The sequence below is a fragment of the Quercus lobata genome, chromosome 6 (assembly GCF_001633185.2).
Source record: "Quercus lobata isolate SW786 chromosome 6, ValleyOak3.0 Primary Assembly, whole genome shotgun sequence".
NCBI lineage: Eukaryota > Viridiplantae > Streptophyta > Magnoliopsida > Fagales > Fagaceae > Quercus > Quercus lobata.
In genome coordinates this window covers 14857628-14871621 of record NC_044909.1, presented here as the reverse complement: position 1 = coordinate 14871621, position 13994 = coordinate 14857628, and the positions used below count along the sequence as shown (strand labels likewise).

Below are 13994 nucleotides of genomic sequence, written 5' to 3'. Positions count from 1 at the left end.
TTTATTCTATAAATTCATGGACTATTGAAGGTTAATGCACTATTTGTTTACAACCTTGGCCCCTTACCATTTGGGTCCCTTAGGCTGCCCTTTTTTATTTGGTTGAATGGTGGTGTCCAAAACCTATGTTGGTATATATTTCATTGTGCTTGGAAAGATCGAAAATTGGGTTGAAAATCTACTTTAACGCATTACTTTATGAGTTGACATAGTGACTCGGATAACAAGGGTAGAAGTAGTGAGTAACAATATCGTAAATGAGGGCAGATTGTGGGTATATGATCTTATATACAATTTTAGAATCATGAAAAAGGATCCCCCGGAGCTGAACCTAATCTAGTTCAGAATTAAGGCTCGGTTGATTCGAGTTCATGTGATCTGAGTTTTGAACAACTGGCCAAAAAGAAATATCTAGCTCAAACATGAGCACAGTTGCATTTAAATCAGTTAAGCCTCTGAATTATATGATTAGTTATAGTTGTCACTTTTCTAATTTGATAATGTATGAGTGAATATGTTCTTTCACTTGGCTTGTGGTTCCATATGTTTGAATTGGACATGAGTAACTCATAAGTTTTATATGAATTTTTTTTTTTAGGAAGCCTGCAGAGCTTCTCAAAATTGAATGTGTGTTATGTGATCAGATTCCAGTTGTGAGAAGGTTTACTGGGGGAGGTACTGTTGTCGTTGATCCCAGCACAATATTTGTCACTTTCATATGCAATAAGGATGCTGTTGCTGGCTTACAACCATATCCTCAACCTATTATGTCTTGGACTGGTGCGTTGTACAACAAAGTTTTCCAAGGAATTGGGGATTTCCACCTTCGTGAAAATGGTAACTGCACACTTCACAATACCAGTTCCATTGGTAGAGAACTTCGGCTTTATGATATTACCAGTGGATATTCAAATTTGATTTTTTTTTTCCTGATGATCTTATTGAGATGTGCTATTTGAATTGCATTTTCTTTTATGCGTATTTCCATGATACGGAAGTACTTTCTCTTTTCTATTGCACTTATTGGATAACTGGTTATTTTCATGGAGGGCCTGGCTGGATTCACTTCAAGGGACTGGTATAGTAGTAGACCAAATGTGCTGATGAAGGTTTTTACTTGCTATAGTGTCAGTCAGCTATCAAATATAGCATTCTCTTGCTGACTGTTTACATAAGAATCCATCCCAATTATGAATAACCTCTATATATTTTTGGGGTGTGTGTTCACTTGCATGTGTGGATATGTCACATTTTAATACCAAAATAACTTGCCTTAAATGGGATTCAAGTTCAGAGTCTCACAATGAACCTGGTTTCATGTTTTTTTTTTTTGGTTTTTTTATCCAAGACCAAACACACATCCCGGCCGCACATATAAGAATGCTATAAGACCTACCATGCTCTATGGTATATAATGTTGAGCTATTAAGAGGCAACGTATTCATAAAATAAGTATAGTTGAAATGAGAATGTTAAAATGGATAAGTGGAATTACATGAAAATATAGGATTCGAAATGAGAAAATTTGACAAAAAAATTATATTAGTAGAAGTTGTAAAAAAAAAAAAAAAATGCATTTCAATTACTGCCTTGTCAAGTTGAGTGATTAATGCACCTGACTAATTTGTTGAGGATCCTGACCCCAAAAAATTAGGACTAAAGCTTTTGTTGTTGTTGTTGTTGTATCATGTATGCAAGAACAAGCACAAACTCACCTTAAATCAAATAAACTAATTGTTTTTTATCTGAACCATACTCCCCCCCCCCCCCCCCCCCCCCCCCCCCCCCCCCCCCCCCCCCCCACCCCCCCCCCGCCCCCCCCCCCCCCCCCCCCCTCCTTTTTTTATTTTTTTATTTTTTTATTTTAACAACTATACTGTGTTTTAAATGCAACAACTGTGTTATGGATACCAATTTCTTTAACTATAATGGTATCCTTGATAATCCTTGTTGATGAAACTACTGTTTGACACTTACCTCATATTCTTCCTTCAGGTTTTATATAGAAATTCTTATGGACGAATAAGCAAAGCTGTAAATGAACACTTTTTCTCATTTGGTTTCAGATTATGTATTTGGTGACCGCAAGTTTGGTGGAAATGCTCAATCAATTACTAAAAACCGGTGGATCCACCACACATCTTTTTTATGGGACTATGAGGTTAGAAACATGGCTTACTTGAAACTTCCTGCAAGAGCTCCCGAATATCGACTGGTATGCTAATGACTTCTCCAATTATGCATAATTTGTCCATTCTTTTGATACATTCATTCTCAAGTTAGTATCTACTATCTACTACATATATCGATTTTAGATGTAACACAGTTTTTATAACCATTGAAAAAAAGAATCCAAGTACAAATATAGCCATTAGCTAGTGATGAGTCAAAAGAACAGGTAAAAGTAAATCATGTGATGTTGACAAATATAGTTTGGTTTCTAAACGATCTTTGAGTTCAATCTTTTCAAATAGGGTTTTTTCTTTTTTTCTTTTTTGCTTATAACAATTGGGGGAAGGGGATTCAAACCCAAGTTCTTTTCCATGAGAGAAATGGGTAGATTCTACTGAACCACAAAGCTCTTCACAAGGATATAAATTGTTTGCATATGTGGTGCTACTAATGCAGTGCTATTTTGAGAAGGCAATATATGGGAACATTGTGAAACAATTTGCATGACTATCCTCAGACATCAAAAATATGTAATCAGCTCAGTTCATTGATTAATTTGAGATTATTCAACACTAGAACTGCTCCCTTGTAAGAACTAGGTGGAGCTGAAGTTGTAGGTTGTGGGTTCAAGATCAACTTGGTGCATCTGTAACTTATCAATAAAAAAATATTAGAGATAATTTAGAAGAAAAGTACAGAATGAAACTGAGAGAAAGTAAAACATTGTGACCTTGAAAAATCATGATTTTGCGATTCAGAATGTTATTATTTGACACAATCAAGGGGTTTTACATAATAAAGCTTACAGTTATTCATCATGATTGTGCATTTGGTAAGGATATGAAAATTATTAATCTATGCAAGATTAATTCAGATTGATGAAGAAACTGGGAAAGGGTTGAGAATCTTAGATCTATCATCTGTAATGATGGTGGATCTTTTGACATTTCCTTTACTACCCTGATTAACTTGATTTAGCTTTACTTTTTCTTTTTTCTTTTCCCTGAACACTTTTTTTTTCCTCCCTGTTCTCGTAATAGCCACTCGTTATAATAATTATGCTATCTATTTTCTGTTGGGCGAGGGGCCATTTGGAATTTAAATGTCGCATGAAGGACTATATGTCAAGATAAGAATTTATTAGCAGAACTATAGAGGCAATTAAAACCCACTTTTCCTTAAGATCAGCAGAGGCAGAATCCATTGAGACTACTGCATCTGTAAATACAAAATTTTGTCCCACAACCAGGCTATTGACAAAGCATGAACTGGAGGCAGCAGCTTTTGCTCCTCCATCTTTGGGTTCTCTCTCTCGTCATCTATATATATCTAAAAATTGAAATGTAGCATTTATTGTTACTACGCTCCAGTTAAGCCACATCAGCGTCCACTTCATTATCATTTTCTTTCCAATTTTCCTATAATTGTTTTTAACATTTACTTTTTATTTTATTTTAATATTTACATTTTTCCAACCATTCTCCACCCTTACCTTTTCATCTCCCCATTACCCTCTACATAAATATTATTCTTCTTCTTTTCATCTCCTCACTACCCTTTACATAAATATTATTTTTCTTCTTTCTCTTCATCTTCCTTTATTTTGTCTTTTCTTATTCACACTCTTTTACTATAAATTTGTAACTATCTATTCTATTCTATGCATGGTTTTCTCTCACAAAAAAAGGTTCTCTATCTCTCTCAATTTTTCGATGAATTTTTTATACATTCTTCTATTTATGCCAAATTACTAATCTTTGGGAATCCTTTCTTCTTATTTTTTTTTTCTATACTAGAATCATTGTGATCATTTTCTCACTTAATTTAATTGGGTAGTTTGCCGGAATTCAAAAAAAGGTTCTCTATCTCTTTCTCTCTCAATTTTTTGATGAATTTTTTATACATTCTTCTATTTATGTAAAATTACTAATCTTTGGGAATTCTTTCTCTCTTTTTTTTCCTACACTAGAATCATTATGCTCATTTTCTCACTTAATTTAATCGGGTAGTTTACAGAAATTCAAGTAAAACCAGATAATAAGGAATTTTACGACATTAGAGAACGCTTGAATATATACTAGCCAAAAGTTGAAAGTCAGCAAATTAGTGGAGCTATGATTAAGCTTCAAATGGGATTGATGGTATTGCCAATATTCTTTAATTAGCATCCTTATTTCTATTTCTCTATATATGTTTCCTAGAATTAGTATTAGTCTCATTTTTATATTCTCTATTATATTCTAGGTAAAAGAAGAGTTCTTTAAAACTCCACATTGGTTAATGCCATTTAGATTTGTTTTTTAAATTGTTTTTTTTTTTCTCTTTAATTGTTAAATTTTATTCTATTTTTGTTCTTTCTTATAACTCTAATTAATGTTGATGATTTTTTTTTTGGTTAGTTAGGGTTGATGATTCTTTCTTACAGAGAAAAGAAAAAATTGAAAACAACTGAATTCCGTATAAACCTGTACTTAAAGGGGACAGGAGCCTTTGTTTACTTGATTAGAGACAATATATTAAAGGGGCATATCCTTTCGCCATTGCATTGCATTTCTTAGAGTTTAAAAGATAAAGCTTGTCATTAGAGGAAAACATTTTGGGTGGGGACAAGGGCGTCATTTTGTTTGCTCTAAGAGTAACAAAAGATCCTATTATAAAGGAAGCCCACAATCATATCACATGCTTATTACACTAATCATGAGCACAACCCGTTATTCTCTCTCACCATCTTTCTACTACATTTGCATTTAGCAACCTAAGATTAGAATTTATTCCCAATAGAAGACTTGTAGAATCATTTAGTTTTTATAGGAAATTAGGCGCAGACTCGCGCAATGCGTGAGAATATAAATATTATGCAATGAAGTGTAATATATAAAAAGTAACAATAACTTCAAGCATTGTCTTTTTTCCACACACAAAAAAAAAAAAAAAAAAAAATTACACTTATTTTTTAAAATCTTTTTATCTCTACAAATATATCATTTTAATCTTTTTTTTGTGTATTTCATTAATATTTTTTAAGGTGAACCATATTCTTCTAACTTTGTTGTAGTGTGTTACATTTGCTTAATATACAACTCATCTCTTAAGGAATAAGGAAATTATCATAATAAAAAAAAAATCATCACAAAATTTCAATGTTAACTTAACCAAAATTAAAATAAAACTAAAGAAATAAAAAATAGATTTTATGATAATTTATTAGTCAAAAAATTGGTAGGCATATTCAAATTCCTATTTCCAAAAACAACTAAGTATTAATCCAAACCAAAATTCAATCAAAATTATAAAAGGGAAAGAAAAGACTTTCTGATGGGAAATTAAAAAAACACAATACTAAAACACATATTAAAAAAAAAAAACCATCAATCTTAGTTAGAGTTATAAGAAAGAACAAAAATCTTTTATGTGCAAATGTTCTCTTTATTGGCATTTATTGTTATATATTTTATTTTTACTTTTTTTTCTTCTTCTCATCTTATGTTATTCAACATTTAAATTCAATCGTTTCTTTAAAAAAAAAGAACATATAAATTCAGTCACATCTTCCACATCATTAAATTATTTATATTTTCTCTCTTTTTTATTTTTAATAATTAAACATGGAATATTTTATTTAAATTCAAATCAATAAAATTATCCTTAAAAAATTGTACTTTTTTTTTTAATTTTACATTTACACTTTGTCCAAGCTTTTTCCTTACCTATATCTTTTCATCTCCCCATTACCTTCTACCTTAATATCACTTTTCATCTCCCCATATCTTCCATATCATTAAATTATTTATATTTTTCTCTCTTTATTTAAAAAAATTAAAATTTTACTTAAATTCAATAAATAAAAGTGTCCTCATAAAGTGGAGTAATACTAGGGTCACACTCATTCTCAAACCCAATACATCAAAGAAAAAATATAATACAAAACAAATGGCAATTGGGAAACACTAAATAAATAATAATAATGAGGATATCAAACAAATATAATATAAAGAAACTAATAGTTATGGATATACTAACTTAAGGGTAGCAAAATTAAATGAAAAAAAAAAAAAAAAAAAAAAAACCTACAAAAAAACCTACAATGCATATTAATGTCAATAAAATCATACATCAAATTTTGGAAAACAAATTAGACCTGCCCATGAGAGAGGGGGGGGTGAGAGAGAGAGAGAGAGAGAGGGAGAGAGAGAGAGAATGGAGAGAGATGAGAGAGAGAGAGAGAGAGAGAGAGAGAGAGAGAGAGAGTCAAATGTCAATTAGTAACTATTAATTGGAAAACAAAGAGGTTGTAAGGAGAAGTAAAAATAAAAAATAAATATGACCAATATGAAGAACATTAAAATCTTTACAGTGTAATAAAATCAACTATTACATTCACTTAAAAAATTGAATCAATAATCAATAATTAAACATAATCATAGCAATATATTAAAACTTAAAACTAATCAAACTCTAATTCATAACTAAAAGGAGATGTTCTCATGTAATAATAGAAATTATATAAGAAATCAAGTTAGAAAATTTTAAAATCCCTTTTTTGACATTTCATTTAACTTTATATATATATATATATATATATATACACACACAATCTTCATACACAATTACATTTAAAAATCTAATAAACAATACTACATCTCATTTAACACCTCTATTATGAAAATCATTAGCCAGTAAATATATGATAATAGTAAAAAACGTTATAAATGAAATTATGAAAAAAAGTGATAAAACTAATTAGTTACTATCATTATGAAGTAGTAGTTTATGATTGTACACATTTAAAGAAGGGGAATATATAGAGTTTACTTAAGGTATATGTAAAGATTCACATTAAAAAAAAGATATGTAAAGGTTAAAAAAAAGTATATTCTATAAATAAATAAAAAGGTATATGTAAGGTTTTTATTAACTTAAAAGAAAATGAAAAATCAATTATTAATACAACAACAACAACAACAACTTGCCTATGCTTTTCACCCATTACATTTGTTTGACCAAACTTTTTAAAATTAATATTAAAATATTGTGTACTAACTTGCCTGTGCTTAAGGTAGGTTCCAAAATTATCCTTAATTTTAAAATTAAATTCTCTTATTTTAAAATTTTAAATTAAAGTGTATTTCAAAATATTAAGTAATGTCTTTTACTTTTTTTCCCCCTTTTCTTTTCCCAATGAGTTATGGAGAGATTTGTCATTTCAAATGTTTTGGTATTTTATAAATTTGTATTTTAATTCTAAAGTTATGAGTAATATCTTTACTAACCATGTTTAAACATTTATAAATATATTCTTAAATAAATTTAAAATATTTTGTTATTAATATAAACAAAATGGGAGAGTGTTATTACTTATTACCCCCAAATATATTTAATAAGATCACCCTAAAAAACAATTATCTCGCGCAATGCGCGGGTCTGCGACTAGTTTTAATTCTAATAACTAGTGCTAACATTGCAAGGTCCTCAAAGAATCTCCCACCTTTGAGTTTTGTAACAGTTGTATTGTTTTTGTATGAAATTTAATGTTTATATGACCAAATTTGTTTGATGTCACTGGAGTAATCCTATTACTTGCCTGAGGCATTGACATTATGTAGTTTAAATTATTTTTCTTAAGTAAGGAAATATTAATGGAATAAATTTTATAGTAATTTTCTCACTATTTTAGGCACCAGTCAAGTGATCATTGAAAAATAAGAATCATTTCAAATGAAAAACACCTTGTTGGGCTTGGTCAAAAGAGTATTTCTCTACATGGATAAACTAACTCTGTTGTCAATTGGTTGCTCTTTAAAACTCTATATTAAGATTTCTTTAAAGTGCATTAGGCATCTCAATTGGACAAATATTAGGCTTTTTTATTTTATTTTTTTCAAAGAACTTTGCTAACATCTGTTACATCATATTATTAGTAGAGTGATTAGACTCATTACATAATACAATTATTTGTAGGAGCAATATTAGTGCTTTGATCATAATATGTTCTTTCTTAAATGTCTTAATTGTTAACTTTCTTATTTGGAAGAGTTGGTTAAATTCTATAGTAGAAGATAAGTGGTCCCAGCCCCCAGGTTCAACTCCCTACAAATTCATTTGTTGATGATGAGGGAGCAATCATTGCAGAGTTTCTTGATTAAGCGGAGGAAGAAGATTTCGTTAATGCAAGTTTCTTCAACTTCTAAGCTGTTTATTCTATTTGCATTGGTTTTATTATAGTTATTGGTTGTTCAATCTTTCCTTGCCAAAAGTCCTCTTAATTGAGGTAGTAGATTACATCCAATTCACTCAAATTTGAGTCAGAACATAAATTTTTGGCAAAAACAAGTTTGTAAGATTAATATAGTAATATCCTCAAGATCACTGATTTTTTTTTTTTTTTTTGATACAAGATCACTGATTACTGTACATGACTTACTCAACTTCATTTATTACAGTAGATCTCGTTAAAACCCCTGTACACCTATGGTAGTAGTGACTTTTGAACTTAGCCAATTCTTTCACCCACATGACATGAATGGTTTTCATACAGCTGCATAGAGGGTGCTCTCATTTCCTTAAAAGAACATCAAATCAATAAAAGTAAAACACCACCCATGTCCTGTGGGTGTTCTTGGAAGAATATGTATATTCAAGTAGCTCTCTGTTTACACTGGCGGTACCCCATGAGGTGAATCAGGCATGCTAGAGGTTTCTCCATAATAAGCTTGTTCCTCCACGAGTGGATGAAGATTTGTAAAGGGATTATACTGTTGAACCACCAAAACCGATGCCGTGGTGGAAAATTCTGAAGATGCTAAAAAGCTTCCCACTGGTCCCAACTCTGGACAATCGGTTTTGTTCACCAAGGGTACTGTTGGGGCCATTCTTCCCACCAAGAACAGATTGTACTTGTTCAAGGCTTGTAATGCGTCCACCACCTCAGTCTTGTTTTCGACCAACATTTCCTCGTACAAATTTGACGACTCCTTCTCCTTGTTGCTGTGTGCGCTTTTGAACTCTGACAACATCAGCTCATCCTCCTCATGATCCACATTGTCTTCAATTCCCGACTTATCAAATTTCAGTGATTTTCCAGGCGAGGGAACAAATCTGATAACATTGAGCAATATTCCAGGGTGCTCAGCCATCCTCATGCCATAAGCCAGTGCTTCACGGTCGTCGGGTCCCCCAAAAAAGGGCACCACTATCTATTAGAATAAAAGTTAAACGATTAAATTTACTATTTTTTTAATAGTTTAAATATTTAGGAAAATCAGGAATTTAGCAATATCTCCTATTTAAATAAAACTTAAAACCGTTAAGAGGAAGTGTTGAATGATTAAATGATTAAATTCATCACTTCTTGATGGTTTCAATTTTTTTAAATTCATGAATACCTTGTAGGAAACATTACTAGCAGAGACTTGGGTGGTTCCTCCAAAGCCGCGGTCGACCAGAATTCCTACAGAGCAAGGGGCATGGTGGAGAACACGCTTGTTCACCAACTGGAAAGAGTGTCCCAGTGACTCCATAGTTCCATCTAAACGTTGGTGCTTGTGAAATGGTATCAGAATTATGGCCACTCGCTTTTGGGCTGCACTAGTGCAAATGTCTTCATGAATATTACTGAGAGCGGAGATTGCAGTCATGGGTCGTACAATTACGCTGCTAAGCTGCCGATAAGCCTCAAACGCAATAACCATCTGATCTTTGTTCTCATGTTTCTTATTCCAGAATGGGAGACCATTGCTGCGTGCTTTGTGAATCATTGAGATTGCTGAAGATCGTTCTGAAAGCTCCATGAGGTGAATGGCATATACACAAAGCTTTTGTCTATGTGTTCCACGAGACGACTCGACGAGATTGATTATGGTGGGGATGTTGCGAGTGCTATGAAAACATGCTAGAATTCGGAACTCTGTGTTGATATCTTTGCGTTTGACAGTACGGTGCTTGTAAGGGGCTGCCTTTCGAGCTGGCTTATAAACAGCCGTGACAATTGGGGTGGTGATGAAGGTGGTGAACAACGCCATTAGAACCATGATAGCAAATGTCTGATCGTTCAGCACCTGCAGAGTATGCGACAAAACCAAAACCAGATGGTTGGTAGTAGCAAGTTTAATACACAAATAAATTTACAATTGGAAAATATTAAAGTTACTTATTACTAATTTTACTAAAAGAAATGTTATAAATTAGTGTGACAATTGATGTGTTTAGTATCACTTTATTTTTTGTTCTTTTATTTGTGCTATCTTCTATTTTATAGTTTAATTTCAATTGTATTAATGAAATGCATTCTTTAGTTTAAATATTATTTCTATCAATCCGTGCATCAAATGGACATAGTGCTTAGCTCATCCTTAGTGAATTTAAATCTATTAGTTGTCTATTTTAGAAAAATGTATGAATTTTCAAATAAAGCTAGGGATAAGTTTAAAAAGCTATCAACTTATGTAAATTAAAATTTCAAAGTGGTTATTATTTCAGTTAGTAAAATCAAATGAATATGTATAATATGGAAAGAAGAAAGTACTAGTTTTCAAATATTGTTCTTCATTTTTAATTGAAAGTTAAAAAGCATATTACATCAATATGTTGCTAATCATATAACTTGAATTTCTCCTCTCCTAATTCCTAAGCATTTTATACATGAGGAGGAGCCAATTAAACAATGAGAATTTTGGCAAAAATGATCTATTTTAATAGAAAGAAAGAAACACATTTCTTGATTAGAGAATTCCACGACTAAAATTAAGGTTAATGTACGTACCTTTCGGTCCTTCCCAATGTTGAGGACAATGAGCTCTACCAAACCCTTGGTGTTCATAAGAAATGCAAGAGCCAAAGATTCCCTCAAAGGCACCTTACATAATCGTGAAACAATGAAAGTTCCAAGGATCTTCCCAAGACATGCGGTGAATATAACAAGTACTAGCAAACCCCATGAAGTCGCTCCACTTATGGTTGCAACATTGGTCTTAAGCCCACTGGAGACGAAGTAGAGTGGCAAGAAAATTCCTGATACAAGATCCTCAATCTTCTCTATAAGTATCCCAGCAAAAGGGCCTTCCTTTGGTACCATAATTCCCACCACAAAAGCCCCAAAAAGTGCGTGTATGCCAATAGTGTCCGTGACAAAACCAGCAGCCAATACAAGTGACAATGTGATGCATATGTGGATCTCCTTCACAGGCTCGCCCTCAAGAGAGCGACGAGCCATTAAGGCAAGCCCGGGTCTTAAAACAAAGAAAGCAACGATTATAAAGGCAGCACCACAGAGTAGAACCCAAAGGGCAATGATTGGAGAGTCGTCTGAGCCTGAAATAGCAATTGCAAGTGCAAGAAGTACCCATGCAGCAACGTCGTTTACAGCAGCAGCTGACATAGCAATGCGGCCAATGTCTGTGGTGAGAAGTTTGAGCTCGGCTAGGATACGAGCTAGGACAGGAAATGCAGTGATTGACATTGCAACGCCCATGAAGACCAGGAATGGGGCTTTGGATACTCCTTCAGATATGGTGGAACGAAGAACAAACGATGTCCCGATTCCAAGGACGAAGGGAAGGCTGATTCCCGCAAGGGCTATTCCCAACGCCTTTCTCCCGGTACGACGAATTGAACTCATGTCAAGCTCAAGACCCACCAGAAACAAGAAGAAGAGGAGGCCAATGTTGGCTATGGTGTCCAAGACTGTCATGCTCCTTGTAGGGAAAACCGTGTGGAGAAATGACTTGCTCCGCCCTATTGCTGACGGCCCAAGCAATACTCCTCCCTGAGATACCAAATATTTGTGAATTTCAACAACATAATAAATGAAGAAAATTATTAGGTCCTCCCGGAATAGTATAAATATGTACTCCTCATTCTCACATAAATGGTGGGTCTCACCATGAATTTAATTAGTGGGATCCTCATTCATGTGAGAAGAGGGAGTACGCATTTATGGTACTCCAGGAGTACAAAATAAATTTCTCAATAAATGAATGATTGAATTATTATTATTATTTTTTTTAAATTGATATATGCTATATAGTAAAAATAATTTGTAATTAAATTATTAATTGATAATGTTAACAACACACTTACAATGATCTCTGCAATGACCCTAGGTTGTCTGATTGGTTTAAGAATATATGCAAGCGCTCTGGTAAGAACTATGACCAAACATATCTGGAGAATAAGCAAGGGAAGCGCAAAATCCAGTGGATCGTCACCTTGGAACGCTCCATTTGATGTTGCCTTCATCGGTGCCGGGCAAGCCATTGTAGTTCCATTGGGTGTTGCCATCGTAGCTACGTTGGGCAATCTTCAACTTATGATTGATTCAATTATGAAAATTAAAAGAGACTACAACAAATGCCATTGGCACATGAAAAAAAAAAAAAAAAACCAAACAAACAAACAAAAAAACAAAACAATGAAGGAGAAATCCTTCCCCTTCAAAAACTCACCCTCGACAGGTAGAGAGAGAGAAATTAAGAAAGAAGAAAACCTTGGGCCAAGACTCCTCCCCCCAACCCTCTTTATATTGTCTTCTCTCTCAACTGTAAATTTGTTAGATTCTAAAATTATTGAAAATCTCAATTTGTTAAGACAATCACCTAAAGCCCCCAAACGAAAGTCACCTAAAATAGAATATAATAAAAAATAAATAAAAATTTAAGTCTCTCACCAAGAAAAAAAAAAGACCTTTTCTCTTGGCAAATTAAATGCCTTGTTTATCGATCTTATAATGTAAAATTTTTAATTAAGGCTCAAAAATTGTAATGAATAATTTAACAAAACTATATTCTTTTTTAATATTGCGCATTTTGTCAATACGTTTTTGTAAGGACACAATTTTTAACGACCCAAGGATGGGTTCGTATATGAAAGGGGCCCGAACAATACGATTTGTAGAGAGTGGGCTTTGGAAGGCTGGATCTTGGTCGTTGGGCGACGGCTTGGTCGAGATTTTCATGGAAGCCCATACAAAGGTAAGTTTGGCCTGCATGGCTAAGCTTTACCCGGATGTGATGAGAAGATCTTTCTCCTCGGAATTAGTCCGAGGAGCGTCTTGTCCTCACCGTCCTTCTTTCTCATGAGTTCGTTCTCCCCTCCTCCTTTTTCTCTGGTTCTTCCAGAGAGAATCCCCCTTTTTCAATACCACGAGCTTCCCTTTTATACTAGTATTTCCTTCCCAATCTTCATCTACGTGTCCGTTTCCCCTTGTTCAGGGTGGTTACTTGTCTTATCAATCCTCACATCAGAATGGTTGGGGAAAGCTGGATAGCAGGGTATGAGTATGGGTTTGCCAGGCGCTGGGCTCCACATTAAGGTGCTGGCAGCTTTCTCCCCTGTGTTGTTCCTATGCTGAATCTGTCCTTTTCCTCAGGCCTTTTTGTGAGATGTTGGGCATAAAGTCGTCCTCGGCAACATCCTTGGACCTTTCAAGGAGTTTTCATTGCGCGTTCTTAGCATTAGGGCTCCTAGGACTGGGCTTTGGGCTTTTAACACAAAATGGGTTGGGACCTCAGATTTCGGGCCCCACAATAGCCCCTCAAAATCCTGCTGCCCGACTTTTCAGTTGGGGAGGAGGGTTTTGGTGACATTAGGCCCACATTACGGCTTGCTCAAATCCAGTACTCCATTATTACTTGCATTTTTTCATTTACATGGGAGGCGTGTCAAGATAAGGACCACTCCTTTATTTTTCGCTCACGCAGGGTCTTCTGACATTTCAGTACTCGAAGCGCGCCTTCTCGAGGATCTTCAGATCCTACGGCTAAGGACGAGGTTGGAAATTGAGCTGAGCCTGCTTTGTTCGTCGCATCCCTTGGAAATTTACATGCATT

General features: G+C 33.9%; 2 protein-coding genes across 2 annotated transcripts; one reads left to right on the top strand and one right to left on the bottom strand.

Moving 5' to 3' along the window:
• The first annotated feature begins 422 nt into the window (after nt 1-422).
• Nucleotides 423-2679, top strand: LOC115949875. The gene is made up of 4 exons (XM_031067142.1): nt 423-502; nt 599-861; nt 2067-2215; nt 2629-2679. The coding sequence occupies exons 1-4, from the start codon at nt 423-425 to the stop codon at nt 2677-2679; spliced, it is 543 nt and encodes a 180-aa protein (XP_030923002.1).
• Nucleotides 2680-8542: 5863 nt separating this feature from the next.
• On the bottom strand, nt 8543-12694 carry LOC115994182 (cation/H(+) antiporter 19-like). Its single transcript, XM_031118239.1, has 5 exons — nt 12612-12694; nt 12247-12472; nt 10931-11932; nt 9555-10226; nt 8543-9365 (listed from the first exon to the last, which is right to left on the bottom strand). The coding sequence occupies exons 2-5, from the start codon at nt 12445-12447 to the stop codon at nt 8823-8825; spliced, it is 2418 nt and encodes an 805-aa protein (XP_030974099.1). The 5' UTR covers nt 12448-12472; nt 12612-12694; the 3' UTR covers nt 8543-8822.
• Nucleotides 12695-13994: the final 1300 nt, after the last annotated feature.